This window comes from Coenobita brevimanus, chromosome 14 (assembly GCF_032717465.1).
Source record: "Coenobita brevimanus isolate Jiangsu-jjx chromosome 14, ASM3271746v2, whole genome shotgun sequence".
Taxonomy (NCBI): Eukaryota; Metazoa; Arthropoda; class Malacostraca; order Decapoda; family Coenobitidae; genus Coenobita; species Coenobita brevimanus.
Window position 1 is genome coordinate 10,259,579 of NC_136967.1, and position 18,805 is coordinate 10,278,383.

Here is an 18,805-nt window from a genome sequence, read left to right on the forward strand (position 1 = left end):
TAGGGCCCTTGTGCTGGCAAAGTGGACTGTTGAATATTTAGCATAAGTTAATAAACATAAGGAATGAAATTGACGTTATGTAGAAGTAATAGAAAACAAAACTTGAATCACAATAGGTAACTCCTCATTATTACTGGGCAGGTATTGTGCATTGCCTCACCTGAGCGTATGTCCAGTCTGCATGCTGCTGGTTCATGAGGTGCCACACGGTCTCCTTCTTGTCAGGGTACATCAACACCACCTGCACACAACACAATGGTAAGTATTTTCAGTCGATCATCAGGGCCCCATTATTAACTTTTCACAGTCCGGTGGCGTCCATTTGTTTTTACAGCGACGAGACTATTTTGTTCAGTGTCGGAGAGCACTCAGCAGTGAAGAGGTTAATGAAGTCTGGATTCAACCCCTTCAGGTAGAAAATCTCTCTTTAGCTGAATAGAATATCTGGAGGTAGCAAGAGTAAAATAAAACCACGTCATCGATGTGAAGGGATTAATATTTCACTACGAGAGACGGAATCTACGACAATTTAGGTCGTCTGGCAATATTCCGACCACAGCTTAAAAGGTGCCATCATACTGAAGGGGTTACTGGACATGCCTTGTAACCTTTTACCACCAGAAGTTCTTCCTAAGAGGAATAAAATCCTCTGTCTTTAAATATAACAAAACAGTCACTGTATTGAAGGGCTTCACTGTTCTTAGCTATGGCAGCCTTCACTAAAACTCGTAAGGAGACTTATTTTTCTTTTTGATGGAGTAAATAGTGGTGAATTCAAATGAAAGGGTAGGATATCCAGTTCCTGCTAACTATAATCAATGAACACACCGTCCCATCATCATCATCTCCAGGTATGAAATGTATGAGATACTAAAATACAGTCGGGGAACATGATCTTTTTTCTTCTCACATAACGTACTCTGAGTTCATCATCCATTCCTTTTGTCTGGGTATACTTGGTCGTAAACTTGCATACGAATATTCGCGTCCTAATGTGTGTTGCAAGTTGTATGTGCTGGGACTGAGAAATGGCTTCGTATTGTACCAGTCTTGCAGGCAGGGGTCGATTTTCGTCAAATCTGCCGTAAAGCACTGGTCAGAAGTTACAGACTGCAGAGAATATAAACCAAAATATGACGTTCCATTGCAATAGTACGAGTATATTCGAGAACGGAGTATTATTATAGCCAATACAACAATCCAGTAAAATGTTACGATGTTAGTAACTGGTATGGTGGCTGTAGTTAGGCGGGGCTCAGGAGGCCCCACGCAACTCTTGTGAAGAACTACACAGTACTTCGTTCGCTGCCCTCGATTTCTTAACACTTTCTCCTCCGCGGTTTGTTTAGCCCATGACACCCTCATATTCTTTTGTATATTATATTACAAAGGTAAGGTGTCATATGCAACACAGATTGCTAAGAACGAAGTGCGACAATGTCTCCAGTGCCAGCGAAACCATGACTCTGATTTTTTACCTGACCTTCCAGTTCCTTGAGACTCAGTGCGGGCCAGCATTTTGAGTGGGAATGTTAACAGCTACTAAAAAAAAAAAAAAAAAAGCGACTTCGTTACTGCATAATTACACGGAGTTCTTCATTGTAATACAAATACAGCAAAATTCATTAAGTACTATAATAATTCACTGATTCATACTTGGTTTCAAGGCTGTGAACTGACGTAGATTAATGAGTTTACCAGTGTTGCAACCTACGAGGGAGCCGAGCATAGGGCTTCCTATTCAGTAATTTTATAGATAGATCCCAATATTTATTTCCATTTAGCCTATTTTCCGATCACTTGGGTGTTTAGAGACTTTCTGTTACCTACTGAGAGCAAGTTTAGATACCTCTGTGAAGCTGGTTTGGCATCTCTGCTATCGGGTATACACAGCTGCAGTGTCTCTTCATACGTCGAGACTAGCTTGTTTGCGTGCTTGAGAGCTAGGGCGCCAGTTTTATATAGAATAATATGTTAACTTTGTTCTCTCCGACAAGGAGAGTATGTTTTCACCCCTGTCTGTTTGTTTGTATGTTAGCAGGATTACTCAAAAACTAAGAGAGATTTGGACCAAATTTGGTGAGTAGATAGTCCATGTTCCAGGGTACATTCGATTAGCTTTTGGGACCGATGTTTGTTAGTTTGTCTGTTAGAGGGATTACTAAAAAAACTAAAAGAAAGATTTGGACCAAATTTGGTGAGTAGATAGCCCAGGTCCCAGAGAACAATCTGTTAACTTTTGGGACCAGTCCGGATCGTATTACAGATTCTGGATCGGGAAAACACTATTTGCGAAACCCTAACCAGTAATGCGAAAAACCTAATCCATTATGCAGAATGGTTTGGAAATTACATTGCCCTTGTTGGAGAGATCCGCTCCACTGAGTCCCCCTCTAGTTTAGGAAATGAGTGTAATAGTGAAAGACGTGGTTTGATCTGTAACTGTGCACTGGGAAATTTGTGCCGTGACGAAATTTCTTGTGACAGTTGTGGTGTGAATCGTTACAGTATATACAAAATTGTATAAGGTGGGGAAGTTTATGGCGTAAGAGATAAAAACCAGTGTAAACTATAGTTATGGTTCAGGTAACTTGCTCTTATTTGGGGATATCTTTTCATGTCTAATAATTTCTTGAGTCTTTTGACAATGTTAAGTACTGTGGCATATTACGTTTAATTATATAGGGACAACTGATTATGAGTGGTGATGATCGAAATTATAGTTACAGCATAGTTACAGTAATAGCAGAGGCAAATTATGGTGAATAGTGGAGCCTAGACAAGCCAAACTAAATCTGCTTTGACTGGACTTAATGCCTACCCGGAAACCCATTACAGCTATTACCACCGTTGATAATGGAAAATGATATACGTTACACAACATCACATACCCACTTACTGCCCCTCACCTCCCTCCTCACCCGTCCCCACTTTGGTCCCTACCCCCTCTCTCCTTCCCTCACTCCGAACTCTTTCCATCAGTTCCTCATTTTATCTCCCTGCCCCTTTCCTTTAACCTTACCTCAAGCCCTCACCCTCTCACATTTTCCTTTCCTCGCAAACTCGCCATCCTGTCTCACTCCCTACCTCATCCCCTCTCACTCTCCTGCCCCCATATCCCTCACCCCTCACTCTTCTTACCCTTACCACCTCGCTCATCCTTCTTCCTACATCACCCCTGTTTGCCCTTCTCACTCCCCGTCCCCCTCCTTTCCCTTCTCATTCCGCCTTCACGTTTCAGCATTACCGAGATTATCCGGTTTGAATTTCGGTTTAATGTATTCACCAAGTTTCGATGGAAAATATCCAGATGCACTGATTATCAGGTAATATCATTTTTCCCATGTCGACTTTGACCATATCATCCCATTTTATTGCGCTATCGTTTGTAGGGGAGATTCTGTACAACACTGCGTAATGATATCAGTCTTTTTTTTATGTAAGCCATGTAACACCAGCAATCCGAAACATGGTGCTGAAGAGGGACGCCTTCATGTGGTGGCAGTGATATAACGAGGCAGCTTCCCTGTCCGGTTATACGAACGTCTCTCAGTTCCTTCAGTATCCCATGAAAGGAGGATGGTGAGCTGCAGGAAAAGGACAACTTCAACCAGGGTTCACGGTTCAGGTGAACCAGGGACAACAACCACTGTTACTAATCCGGGAGCATTTTTATACTTATCTTGGTCGGTATTCAGTTCAGGAGAGCACGTTAGCCAGGAGGAGGCTATTGAAGGCAATAATTACCCTTAGCTATTTGATATTTTGTTGTTGTTGAATAAAATTGGCGATAGGCCTAGAATGAAGATTGCGCTATCCGATTAAAGAGGTTAACCAGTCGACCATCTCCCTTCCGCTGGTACTACAGTTCTTTTACTTAGCGCAGATATTTGTCCTTTTGCAGCTTATTTCACGTAGGTCCGTGCCAGAGAGAGAGAAAAAAAAAAACAATGCTACTCTTCTACAATCTTTCCACTTCATGACTAACAACATATTCTAATGTTAATCTTTTGTTACAACTCTACATTCAAGATGGAGAGATATAGGTTTTAGGCCAAGTTAGAGTAAAAACAGTGTAGTACACCTCTAGGATAAATGCATGGATAATGGACGAGTATTTAATTGGCATGGTAGAATATGTGGACTGTTGATGCTGTATTGTAAGTGAAGACGAAGGAGAACTGCAAGGCTTTATTACTACTGTTACTTTTTATTTATTTATTTATTTATTATTACCTCCGCCAAGGAAGTCACGTTTTACCCCGCGTTGGTTGGTTTGTCTGTTTGTCTCTCTGTCTGATCGCAGGATTACTCAAAAAGTTATGAAGGGATTTTGATGAAATTTGGTGAAAGGGTGGGCCTTGGGCCAAGGAATAAATGGTTAAAATTTGGGCCGGATCCGGATCCTGAGTATCCCGCACAATATCTCCAAAAGTTCTCAATGAATTTCAATTAAATTATATGGAAAAGTGGGCCCTGGACCAAGAAGGAATTGATTAAATTTGGGGGCAGATCCGAATCTGGATCCGAAGTATCCTGCACAATATCTCCAAAAGTTTTCAGTGAATTTCAATGAAATTTTGTGGAAAGGTGGACCATGGACCAAGAAGGCATTGATCAATTTTGGGGGCGGATCCGGATCCGGATCCTATATCCGCGGATCTGGATCTGGGATTACGCAAAATGTTTGAATGGATTTAGATGAAATTTTGTGGAAGGGTGGGCCTTGAGCCAAAGAAGAAATTATTAAATTATATGGCGGATCCGGAACCGGAGTATCCTGCACAATATCTCCAAAATTTCTTAATGAATTTCATTGAAATTTTGTGGAAAGGTGGGCCATGGACCAAGAAAGAAATTATTAAATTTGGGAGCGGATCCGGATCCTATATCCACGGATCCGGATCCGGATCCTTTTTTAATGGCAATAACATTGGCGGAGTTATGCGCTGTATGAGGGCTTTCAAGCTATTATTATTATTATTATTGATGATTAAAACTTCCCACACATCCCTATGGGAAGTTTCCGTGTTTTTGTCAATATTATTATTACCTCCGCCAAGTATGTTATGTTTTTGCCGGCTTTGGTTTGTTTGTCTGTTAGCAGGATGACTCAGAGAGTTATGAACAGATTTTGCTGAATTTTTTTGGAGGGGTAGGGTCGCCCCAGGAACAATCCTTTAGATTTTGGTGGTGATGGTATGGTTTCAATCGGTTGATTAAATTATTCTCTGAGATCGCCTGGGGTAAAAAGTTGAGACTTTTCATATTCCAGATATCACATAATTTTCCATGAAGGATTGAAGCTAGAGCCACCAAACTTGGTAGACTTATAGACTGTGATGACCTAAGGTGACATGCACAAGATGAGTATCCTTGACCTTGCCTGGGGTAAAAAATTGGGACTTTCCTGGTTATTCCGCGTGTCGCCTAATTATTCGTGAAGGATTAAAGCTAGAGCCACCAAATTTGGTGGATTTGTAAACTGTGATTACCTAAGGTGACATGCACGAGATCAGTGATCTTGACCTTAAGGTCCCTTTATAGCTCAGCTTTTAGTCAGCAGTGGCTGTGGGAAAGTTTTTTTTTTTTTTTTTTTTTTCCGGAGAATTTTACGGTGTTGTGGTTGTTATCGTCATCATTAATATTATTATTGTTCTTCTTATTATTATTATGTTGTTGGTGTCAGTCATTCTTGCCATATAGCTCATTCTCGCGCTTACCTTGAGAGCACCGACGTGCGTGAGGTAGGCTATAGTGGTGTACATGAGTACCCAGAAGGAGAGGCAGTGTGGAACGGCGAAGGTGACAGAGGGAGACACCAGGGCCTCGGAAGAGCGGGGGGCGCACTCAAAACAGCGCAGGTCGAACCTCATATACATATCCGTGATCTTGAACACGCTCCTGGGGTGGCAGAAGTTATATTAGTTATGGGGTAGGAAGACGTCAGCATCGCCATTGTTACCTTCGCCATCATCGTCATCTTCATCGTCAGTTACATTATCATCATCATCATCACTGTCTAATTAATATATGGAGTGAGTAAATAATTCATGTAAGTACGGATGGACGAGAAAATACGAGTCATGGGTGAGGCAGAGAAAATGAATCCGTTATGGGTTAGGAAATAAATCAAGCATATAAGAGTCATGGATGGACAAAGGAAACAGATTAATCATTGATGTGGGAAATATGGGGTGAAGAGAGAAAATAAGTTAGTCATGGATGAAGCAGTGAACATTAGGCAGGTAAAATTTTAGTATCATTAAATAATATATAAGTCATGGGTAAAGTAGAGAAAGTAACCATTCTTGAATGGGCAAAATATTCATGAAGTATATCAGCTATTGACGGGGCAAAATAAACCAATAAATAAATGTTAATTAGATAAATGAATAAATAAATAAATAAAATATTCATGTGACTTGGTCGAATGAGACAGGATAAAGTTAATCAGACATGCTGTCATCAAATCTGCCATCAAAGTTTATGATTATTTTCAATGATTTTCAAGCTCCTTGTCGTTTAGTTCCGACCATTCTTTAAATAATTTTGCCCATCCCAATCACATATTAGGAAAATAGGTTTTGATAATCTTTTGACAGGTTTTGTTGGTACACTACGACAATTTATAGAATAATTTAAAGCATTCTTCATGTTGAGTGAAAATAAAGGTGAAAACTTTAAGTAATGATGCAAAATATTGTAAAGACAGTTAAACAAGTAAAGGTCGCTTATCTGCACCATAACCTAGCATTTAATAACACTAACTTACATTATTTCACAGCTGTTACAGGAAAATGAGTAAAATGGTATATATTCATATCGCTCATCTTAAATTTCTATGTAAGGCATTTAATAGAAAAATAAAATAAAATAAAAATAATTAATGACGATACAGGAGGATAAGAATTGGTACTTAGATTTCACTCATTCAATGAATTTTGACCCCAAGTACACTGAGTTGCTACAGGAGGTGTTTACTGTATGTCAGTTGTTGGCAAACTCTAAGTTAGAAGAAATTCTGAGAGCATTCTGTTGACTTCCTGCTGCCCCAGACCCTCCCGGCGTTGATTTTCTGCGTCTGTTCTTTGAGTTCCTTCCTCTGTGTCACAGTCCCCTCCCCGGATCTCCTCCCCTCCCCACTGATCCCTATTTACTGTGTGTGTCCCGGCGGGTTGTATGAGTTGCTGGGCACCCTGGACAATGAAGTTCCGTTGGAGGGTTCCAATCGCCACTTGCACGTGTCCTCCAGGAAGGTACAGTCAAACATGGACGACTTCAAGCCAGAGGGTAGACCTGGAGGAGGGGGAGGGGAATGGAGAGGGGAATAATATATATCGTTATTGGCAATTTTTCGTCTTTAACTTTAGACTACAACGAAGTCTTCCTTAGTTTGTGCCGTCTCCCTGTAATTTTATTCAGTTTAGGGAAGCCTTTTCAAACTAGATAGGTTACATAACCTTCATAATCTCCTGAATATTAGAATTACTCCCAAAGAAGAATGAAATTGCCATGTGGCAGCAACAGACGAAACAAAAAGTTGCCGATGTGTAGAAGAGGTAAAGATTTTTTGATATATGAAATATTAATTTGCACTTAATAAAGAGCAGCGTTTCCTTGACAGACGTCTAAATGAGGTTTAAAGACCTCATCCACTTACTATTAAGTGCTATCTGCCCTAGATATAACCACTGAAATCACCTGGAAACGGTGTAACCAAATGTCAGCAATTAATGCAAAAATAATTAATTAGTTTCATTTAACCACGGTATATTTTGTATTAAGTAAATAGGATTTTAAGATCATGTACTCCTGTTATGATTTATGTTGTCATAACTGTTTATACAGTTTAAAATTTCTGTTGTCATAATGTCAGATAAATTATGATTTTACTGTAATAATAAAGGAATGGTGATAAATATTGTAAATGTTGAGACGAATATGGTTTTTGTTGCTAAATATTAGATGTTATGATTTTTTTTGCCAACTGTTAAACACATTGTGATTTCTGTTGCCGTAACATAATAAACAAGTAAAGAATTCTGCTGTTAAATCTTCCATAGTTATAACTCTATAGACAAGTAATGACTGATATGCTTCCTCCGCCAGGCAGTAGTGGGTCAGTAACTATGACGTACAGTGACTTACTAGGACAGGCCCCCTCCGATAGCGAGATGGTGTCTATGGCCAGGTCTCCCGCGCCTGGAATCCTCACTGATGCCTCGAACGCCAGCCTGAAAGGCACACTGGAGGCCACAGTCTGCTGACACGGGTGCCATCTGGAGACGACAGGCTTGTTGTTACTTGATACGTTACTTTTCTATTAATTATTTTATTTTTTGCATGATACATTAGGGAAGAGTTAATTCCACTTTGACTTCCCTCGCTTTTTCTTCCTTTCCCCAGCTTACTTTCTCTTTTCTTTCTTTTTCTTATCTGAATATCCTCCCTCTCATCCCATCTACTCCTTTGTCCTCTTTCCCTTCCGCTTACCATCATCTTTCCTTAGTCTTTCCCCCTGTCCATCGTTTTTTTCCAAAAACAATAAAGAAAAAAGGAGGAACCTATGGCTTAGAATATGCAAAACTTTTTCTCTATAAAATCCATACCTCCTACCCGTTGCATCCTACTACCGTAACCAAAATATTAATGCCGAACTAAAAGATGTGGCTGTCAAACTAAGCTTATAATGAAGCGTGGTCAGAAGAATGGTAAAGAATAGGATTAGTTGTTTTTACGCCAATAATAAGTGTAGTTGATCTTACGTGTCAGTGCCGGAAGTGTTGCTTTCCCACATCTGCCATATGATAGAGGTCGTGTTGTCGTCGGTGGGTTGGTACAGCACTCTGGAGGTGGTGGTTGTCATGGAGTAGTAGGGATGGTGATGGTGGTAGTGGAAAAAAGGATGAGGGTTGAGGGAAGTTAAATTTGCCGGAATGAGAGGGATCGTAGTAAAAGACTCGAATTTTATGTCGCGAGTGCCGTTATGTAGTACAGTACCGATTGCCACACAAAAGACATGTAGCTTATAAATCCTTCGTAATTAATGAAAACTAACACATCTTTTGAAACATCTTCACCTTGAATACCACATTATGATGTTTTAACTATTAATCCATTCAGAGTTATGACGATTTTTTTTTTTTATCTTGTTCTTGCCGCTCCCAAATTATTTCAATAAGAATAAGAGAGCGACGTAGTAGTGATAAGGTTAATGAAGTCACTGTCTAACTCCTGTAGTTCGATAAATCCTTCCTAAACTAAATAAAATCATCTGTAGGGAGCAAGAATAAATCAAATTAATTACGTCAGCGAATTCATGGATTAATTGGAACAAGCTGAGAAAGGAGTTAGTCACTGTTTAGATGCCTAGATAGTAGATGAATATTTAACATCGTACTGTACCAGACGGCTGAATTTGTGTGTTTAAAGACCGGGGATTATTTTGCGTATGTTGAGGGCTGGAAGTGTGAGTTTATATGTGGCATAATCAACGGTCATTATCTTGCATGCTATGGTTTGTTTGTATGCACGTATGTGTATGCTGAAGAAAGTTTTATTGAACAACCCCAGTCATATGAAACTATACTACCAGTATATATACACAATCTCCCACTTTCTTACACACTCTCACATTTACCCAGACATTTACGTTAACATTTACACACACTCCCCCTCATTCATACAGTCTTTTACGCGCCCTCGCGCGCGCTCAAACAAGCGCGCACGCACGCACGCACGCGCGCACACACACACACACACACACACACACACACACACACACACACACACACACACACACACACACACACACACACACACACACACACACACACACACACACACACACACTTCGTTTATATTCACGCCCTAGTTCAGTGGTGCATTCATTCACGTGGGTTGTCTCACACAGTGGCGGATCCCGGATTTAGGAAATGGGGGGCTTTTTGTCAATGTAAGGGACGCCAAGCGCCGAAGGCGCGAGACAATAAGCTAAGGGGTCTGGGAGCAGTAGCAGTAGCTCCCCCAGCGGGGTCCGGGGAGGAGCACTGGCTGCAAAACGTTTTTTAACATTTCACAAGCATTTTGAAAGCATTTTGGGGCAAGTTGTGGTACTTTTATGGTGGTTAATATTTAAAACCTGTAACCAGTAATTCGTGTTAGATGGAAACCAGTTTCACATCTCTACCGATTGATTGAAATTGGAATGTATTATAGATTCAAACAATTCTCTACCAATTGATCAAAATTAAAATATGTAGGCTATATAGGTTCAAACCATTCTTTACCTATTGATCAACTCTGAAATGTAGATCATTCGAACCATTCTTTACCAGTTGATCAAAATTGAAATATATTATGGATTAGTTAGGATATATACATACTTTACTAGTAAAAAGAAAAAGGCATATTTGGCACTGGTATTAAATTTACATGTTTCACAAACGGTACAGCATTGGCTATACTAGCATATTATTATAGCTTTTTATTTTTACTGACATTGATATTTGATAATAATCAGCTCTTAGGGGCGCCATTCATAGCTGAAGGAGGGGGACGGCCGCCCCCACACCCCCCTGGATCCGCCACTGGTCTCACATCCCCTCCCTCTGCACGTCCTCCCTATAATTCTCTGCTCTACTCTGATCCTCGTCCTATCTTCCTTTTACTAATTATGCATTACTCTTCCTCTCCTCCTCCGATCCTTCTCCTCCTAATTATCCTTTACCCGTTCTTTGCTCTAGAATTGCAGTGTCAGCCTTCTTTTCACGGTTGTTCTTTACTCACCCTTTCCTCTTCCCATGACCTCTGTCCATCTGCCTCTTTCCATTTATCTTTACTCCTTCTCTGCTATACTATTGAGCTCTTCTCGTTTATTCCTTACTCTTCCTCTGCTCCTCTTATTACATTACATCCTCCTCAGCACACTTACTCTTTTCTCTTCCTTTTCTCAACAAATAATCGTCGCCTACTATTTCCCATACTCCTCTTCCATTTCTTTTCCCATCCGTTTCCCTCTCCTTTCGCCTACTCCCATCTTCTCTTTCCCTTTTCCATCACTCTCCCTCTCCACATTTCTGCATTCCCCATGCATCTTATGTTCTCCTTCCCTTTCCTAAGTACTGTTCCATCCTCTTTCTCCATTTCCATCCAGCCTTTACTTGAGACGGCCTAGTCCCTCTCTGTTCATGTTAGCCCAGAACAGTGGGCAGCCTGGTGGAGGAAATTCTACCAGCTCTCTTGACACTAATCTGACCCGTTCTCTCATCTAATTCTCATTCCCTGTCTCCCTCTACTCCTCTGCGCCCTTCTCATCTACTTCATTCTGTCATCCATCCTTTTTTTCTTCATTTTACGGTCTACTTCTCTCTCACACACATGTACACCTCTCCTCTTTTCTCCTCTTCCCTTTCCTTTTTCGTTCTCCTTCCCTCTTCCTTCTACTCCCCTTCCCTATTCCTACCTCCACCATTCACTCTCCTTCAGTCTCCCTCTTCCCCCTTACCTGAGATGTCCTAGTCCTCCTCCGTTCATGTTGACCCAGAATCGAAGGCAGCGTGGTGTGGATGATTCCTCCAACTCTCTTGACACTAACTTGGCCCTCTCTTCTGGCAGGCGGGGAGGGCCGCTATCTATATACGCGTACCCTCCTGACATTGGGGGAAAATAACAGCCAATCCCATATTACTCCATGTGAGGTATGTGTTTCAGAAACGGAGTATTGCATAATCAGGATCACAAGATTTTGGATTTGCTCTTCATTTTCCCAAGATTATCAAACTTTTATTCCTGAACTTAGAAAACATTGGTGAAATATATGCAACTTCACATCTTGGATCCAGTCAATGTAATTACTGTCTTCGCCAGTGTAACACTGTCCAGTAGGGAAAAGCTATTGCAAATGAATATTTAGTAATTACTCAAAGTACTCAAGCTCTTACCGGCCTCCTTAAAACCTCCGGTCGATTCTGTCGATAACCATTGTGGAGCAGTCGTAAAAGCAAATAGTTCATCTTACATACTTTCTGTATAGTATTCTCACTGATGTAGAATGTAGTAAAGTAAGAGTCATCCAGTAAAATTTGAAATGCAGTTTGTTTGTTGTGAAAGTGGATTGTATGTAACTGCCGTGTATCAGTTCTGGCCTGTTGTTCCTCGATTACTTTCCGAAACATAATTAGATTAAATAACTGGGAAGGAGAAAACCACCCTTCACACAGGCTGTCATGTTACAAGCTGCAGCCAGCATATTTGCAGCGCTCGGGGGATTTGTTTCCTTCGTTCCTTAGTTTCCAGCGACAGTTAGAATAGACCAGGTTGTAGTTAGCTATACTCATTTTACTGTAACTTGATCTAAATTCGTCATATCTCCATCTTGAACGCTGAGTTGTAATAGATTTACACTAGAATATGATGCTAGTTACGAATAAGTGATATGGGAAGGATGTAGCTGTGGCATTGTACTACTCTGCCATTCACCTGTGTGAAATAATCTTCAAAAGGATAAAAACCTTGACCATGTTAGTGTGAAGGAACTATAGTAATATATCGCAGTTTGTAATGTTAATCCATTATCACTGTAGACCACAAAAGATATTTGTCGAAGAGTTCACCATATCCTTTGCCCTTATAAGGTAATGGTGAAGACATTATTGTTACCATATCTGTTACGATGGTGACCTTATCGTTATCACATCCTCTTAATGGTGACATTATCTCTACCATGCCTCCATATCCCCCGAAAATGTTGACGTCGTTGTTACCATACCCGTTTCCGTATCGACAGTGTTTATGATTTATTGTTTCCGTACCCCTAGTGTTGGTGACATTACTGTCATGTCCAAAATAAGGATGACTTTATTGCTCCTATACCTTATGTACTGGTAACTATCGCCACCTTACCCACAATGATAGTAATCTCATGGACCTCGTTATCAGTGGCAGCGACCTTGTTTGTACTTTATCGTTGGGGTTAAAGCTAAGTTAGGCAGCCAGGTTACTGGCATTATCAGTACAGATGACCTTAAATTTTCTCTTTGTAGCGGTGACCTGAAATGATCTTTTAACAGTACCATTCGCCTTACATGAGCCTTTCCAGTGATGACATTAGAGTCAAGAAGGCGACTCAGGACCTTTTTATCAGTACCACTGACCTGATACGAGCCTTTGTTTGTTTTTGTTTTTGTTTTTTCTTGGAGGGAACAATTTTGCGGGCTCCTGGCCTTGGTCACTTCTTCCATGCATAAGAAAAAGGTCAAGAAAGACAACATGGGACCTTTTTATCTGTAAGAGTGACCTTATCTGAGATTTACCGGTGATGATGTTAGAGTCAAGCAAGGCAGCTTGAGACCTTTTTGTCAGTACAGCAGCGACCTTATCTGAGCCTCACCGGTGATGATGGTAGAGTCAAGGAAGGCTGCCTGGTCCCTGGCTGGCCCTGTAGCCGTCTTGCCGCTGCTCCGACCCACAGACCAGTCGAACTCGTCATCCACATCGGTGTTGTTCCACGTGCACAGATCCACGTCGAACATGCAGTCGTCTGGGGACAAGAGCATTGCTTGATGACCTGCGAGTTTTGGGCTTCAAAAAAGTTAAATATGTTGACACTAACTTTTGTATTATTAGCATAAATCCCGTTTAAAATAGATGAATACCGTATAAAAACAGCTTTGACATAATATCAAGTACTCGCAGAACGATATTATGCTTCGATATAGCCATAAACAAGGACATATACGAGTATATGCAATTTTTCAAATACTTCGAAAAGATGGACGGTCTCTGATATCGTACTTATTTTCGGCCAGATGGTCGTATAATACTGTTCAGCAAGTACTTGATATATTGTCAAAAGTATTTTCACACGATATCTGTCAATTTTAAACGTCATTTGTGCTAATATGACAAAAATTATCAGTGTTGATATTTTCAGTTTCCTTGCATTCCAATACTCTCAAGTGATCAAGTATGCTTGGAATTGCACAATGAAAGTGCTGTACTTTATAAACTGCATCCAAAACAGGAGACTTTACCTTCACACGGGCCGTCGGTGAAATCAATATCATCCACGGCCACATAACCTCGGTGGCTGGTGAATCTGGTATTGTACGATGCTGAGAACACCAGGATGTGAGTGTCCATGGTGGAGAAGGTGACGTGGGCTTGACGCCAGGCACCGTTGGTCGTGGCTGGGTGCTCCCACATCACCCTGTTCCAAGTGCTCATTTTAATCCGTTGAGCACGTGATGTCATTATTATTATTATTATTATTAGTCCCATTTCTCATTATTTATAGCTCAGGATAGACTTCCCAGACTAGTGGGGTTTGATCATTTCTTCAATACTAGAAGATTTTCCCAAGTTGAACAAAATCGTCTTGTAGCAGGAGGAATATTCTTGAAAAGACATCTCACCCGGAATCAAAGGGTCATTCCTCTGAACGGTAACTACTGTACTTGTAGATATTCCTGTGACCGAAAAATAAAAACTATACCCTTTTTATTTTAACTTGGCCTAAAATTGCCATCTCTGTATCTTAAATGTTGAGCCGTAACAACAGATACTAGAATATGGTGGGAGTCATAAGGAGCTGCTGTGGAAACGATGTATAACCATAGCAGTATCATAATCTGTTGTAGAGCTACTAGAAATAAGCTGCAAAAGGACGAAAAATCTTGGCCAGGTCAAAATGAAATAGTATGACTACTGCCCAGACCAATGTTAGTGCCTCTCTAATACCCATACGAATTCTCACTGACAGAAATATAGCAAGGATTGAACCTATGCCAAATTCAGTGACAGGTTCAAATATTGGGGTAGGATATTACTGGGTCCAGACTGCACACATAGGGATATAGATACTTATGAACCACGTCCTTTTCGAGGTTATATTTACTGTTACCAAATTATTTGATTCAGTTTAGGAGAGCCCCCTAATAGAAAAGTTAACAGTAGTAGTAACTACAACCCCAGACTCAACTGAATGTGAACCCAGTGGACTGTAGGTTGGAGCTGTCCTCCTCCTCCTGCAGCTCATCCTCCTACTTTGAGGGAATATGGAAGGAGTTGAGGGTCATTTGTATATCCAGGCATCTCCACTGGCTGGTCATATCGGTGCCACCACGTGAAGGCAGCGCGGCAAGTCAGTGAAGGCTATATTTTACCCCTCCCGTTTCAAAAGTAATTTCTAACGGGAATAATATCGTCTGGAGATAACAAAATAATAAATTTTAAAAATACGTCATTAGATAACAATTAACTGTTGCAGGGTAAACACTAATAACGCTGATAGCCGTCACCTCAGCACACGAGAAATCGCCCGGCAGAGTGGAAGAAGAGCACAGATGGACCACCCTGTGTACCTCATCTTAATTATTAGAATCCTTTGAGTGAATTTTATAGATTCATGGTGATCTTCATTCCCGAACATACTCGTATCGGGCATGTGAGAGCAACGCGAGCTTTTTTTTTTTTTTTTTTTTTTTTTCGTTATGGCATTACACCTTTATTTCCCCATCAAGAGCGTAGAGACCCGGGGTTAGGCTGCCCAGTCCAAACATTTAAGGCAATAATAACCTGTCTGTCTTCCGTGGGTGGCATTATGTGAACAATAACCCCAAGCATAGTAAGCTAAGTGCAGCTATGAGCTAAAGTTCACCGACAGTCCTTTGCCAGCATTGTGTTGTACCCTTCCATATTTCTCATTCCTTCTCAAAGCGACAGAGTATCCTTCCTTCTCTTGTCTTTTTGTTGTGTGCGTTATATTCCAACCATATGAAAAATAGTTCAGGTTGCACCTTTCATTGCCAGTCAGCAAAGACATGTCGAACTTTCGAACACATCACCGTGAGAGCCTTGCCTGGTGCGGTAGTGTAGGGGGAGGCTGTCGTTGTCTAGAGCTTCAATTACGTTGTCCGTAGTGAAGGTGAGCAGCAGCACCTCCAGCGAATGCACGCCAAGCTCTCCCACTGCGTACTGAGGTGGGGAGTGGATATACAGATGTATCATCATCATCATCATCATCATCATCATCATCACCACCTTATCACTCTTCTCACAAGTTACTCACAACAACATATTCACAACAGCCTACTCACAACACCCTGCACACAGAAACCTACTCACAGCACCCCACTCACATCACACTGCTCACAGCACACTACTCACATCATACTACTCACAGCATTCCGCTCACAACAGCCTATCCATAGTATCCTACTCACAACAACTACTCAAAGCAACTTACTCGCAGCTCCATGCTCACAACTGCCTATTCAGAGCACATTATTCACAACACACTACTCACAGCACCCTATTTACAGCAACCTACTCGCAATACCCTATTCACAACAGCCTACTCACGACAACCTACTCATAGCACCCTACTCACAACAACCCACTAACAACAACCAACACACAACAACCCACTAACAACAACCTACTCAAAGCAACATACTCACAGCATCTTACCCACAGCAACCTACTCGGAACACCCTGTTCACAACAACCTACTCACATTACCCTACTCACAGCACCCTGCTCACAACAACCTACTCACAACAGCCTACTCACAGCACCCTACTCACAATTAACAACCTACTCACAGCACCCTACTCACAGCACAGTACTCAAAAACACCCTACTAACAGCACCTTACTCAAAAACATCCTACTCACAGCACCCTACTCAGAACAATTTATTCACACCACCTTGTTCACAATCACTTACAACAGCCTGCCCACACTGCCCTATTTAACAACAACCTACTAACAGCACCCTACTCACAACCCAAACACACTATCATACCCACAACCCACTCACACCATCATACTCACAGCAACTCACTCACACCCTCATACTCACAGCGAAGTTAAGACATCGTCCCTGAGGTTCCGTGGCGTCCGCAGGCTTTGTGAACATCCACGCTGTCCTGGGTTGGTTGAAACTCAGCATGTCCGTCACGGTGGCTAACCCATACCCGCCTACCAAACACATACATTTTATACCATTAGTGTCGTACTTTATTTTACATCTTAGTACATACATTTTAAGATTATAATTCATTCACTTTAACTTAGCATATATTTTTGTCCTTTGGCCAGCCCGAACCAGTGTAAGACACATGCATTTTTTATCATTAGTGTCAAATTTTATTTCGCATACGAGCGTATACATTTTCAGGATAATGGTTTATTCACTATAACCTTGTGGAGGTTTTCGTTCTTTTAGAATATTTCATGTAGCCCAGTGTCAGAATAAGACAATACCGTGGCTCTGCATCCTTTTCATACCATTGACTCTCATCATTATCTAACATTAATCCATTGTTACAACTCAGTACTCAAGGTGCAGAGATGGCAGTTTTGGGCCAAGTTAGAGTAAAAAGGGTACAGTGTCGTAGTTTACATCTCAGTACATAGCCTCTATCTGCGGGGTTATAGTTCGTTTACTTTAACGTGGCGGGGATTTTTGTCTGTCTAAAACTTGTTCCACGTAGCTCAGAGTCAAAATAAGACAATACTAAGGCTTTACATGCTTAATTACTACGGCTTTTCTTACTTTGATACTATGGCTTTACATGTTTAATACCATGATTTTATGTGCTTCAACAATATGGCTTTACATACTTATAATACCGTGGCTTTATGTGTTTTAATACTTTGGCTTTACTTGCTTTAATGCAATGGCTTTACATGCTTTAATTCTGTAGCTTTGCATGATCTAATTTCGTGGTTTTACATGATTTAAAAAGCAATCTTTCGTGACTTTACTCCATTTCACGAAGTATGGCACAATCAACGATGTCCTCAACGCTTGTAGTGTTCATGTAAATCCTCTGCACTAGGTGAACCTGTATTTATTACCTTGAGGACCAGTATACAAAGGCAATACAAAAAAGTATATCCATTACTGAGGACCTTTATCAATGCTACAGGTGCTGAGGACATCTCTGATGGAGCCAGACTCAGTGAAATGGAGTATAGTACCGTATTTTAATGTAAATCACTTATTACAGCTCAGTATTCAAGATAGAGCAATGCCATATAATGCTACGTAAAAGTGGACAGAGTATGGTACCGTTTTCTTTCCCCTCATGAGCATATACTTTAGTATTAGTGCCGTTTTTCTTCGTCGCCTGAGACAGGGATTTTCATTAAAGCATTTTCCTTCCTCAACCGACCATAGATAGTTTCTTGATCAGGCTAGTAACATTTCATTCCCAGTGTTTTTCTTTCCCACATGGACACATATTTCCTGATTAGTATCGTTCCTTCACTTTCAGCACACACACACACACACACACACACACACACACACACACACACGTTTTTTATTTAGTACTGTTTCCATCCACAGCTGAGCACATAAATTATGTACCATTTTTATTTTGTCTCTGAGCACTGTACCTGAGCACAGTTTTCATGATCAGTATCGCTTTTCTTCCCTTCGTGAGCACATTTTCTTTATTAGTAATTTTTTTAATCTGAGCTCACAAATTTTCATGACTGGTAATTTTTTTCGTCCATTATCTTAAGCTAAAATATATGTAGAGACATTATTTAAACCAAGTACTTCTGTCAGTCACCTGAAGTGCTGTCTTCTGCATCGGTCGATACCTAACCTAACGTAACTTAGCCTAATCTGAGTGAATATTTTTTTTTTTTTTTGCCAGACGCCTCAATCCCGTTTGGGGTGGCCACAAACAAATCGCCTCCAAGTCGCCCTGTCCCCCGCCATTTCACTCCCCTGCTCCCAACTCACACTCCCCTCTCTCATATACCTCTCCACCCCATCTCTCCAC

At 40.9% G+C, this 18,805-nt stretch overlaps 1 protein-coding gene across 1 annotated transcript in view; it reads right to left on the bottom strand.

The window, feature by feature from the left end:
* The window catches only part of LOC145418235 (MAM and LDL-receptor class A domain-containing protein 2-like), a 45,914-nt gene that overhangs the window by 17,457 nt on the left and 9,652 nt on the right, over positions 1 to 18,805 (bottom strand). The window contains exons 5-13 of the mRNA XM_080286697.1: positions 16,867 to 16,985; positions 15,863 to 15,978; positions 14,037 to 14,212; positions 13,394 to 13,543; positions 11,510 to 11,654; positions 8,152 to 8,282; positions 7,161 to 7,299; positions 5,724 to 5,904; positions 161 to 241 (exon numbers count right to left, since the gene is read on the bottom strand). Coding sequence (XP_080142823.1) covers positions 161 to 241; positions 5,724 to 5,904; positions 7,161 to 7,299; positions 8,152 to 8,282; positions 11,510 to 11,654; positions 13,394 to 13,543; positions 14,037 to 14,212; positions 15,863 to 15,978; positions 16,867 to 16,985 — 1,238 coding nt within the window. The remainder of the gene's footprint in view (positions 1 to 160; positions 242 to 5,723; positions 5,905 to 7,160; positions 7,300 to 8,151; positions 8,283 to 11,509; positions 11,655 to 13,393; positions 13,544 to 14,036; positions 14,213 to 15,862; positions 15,979 to 16,866; positions 16,986 to 18,805) is intronic.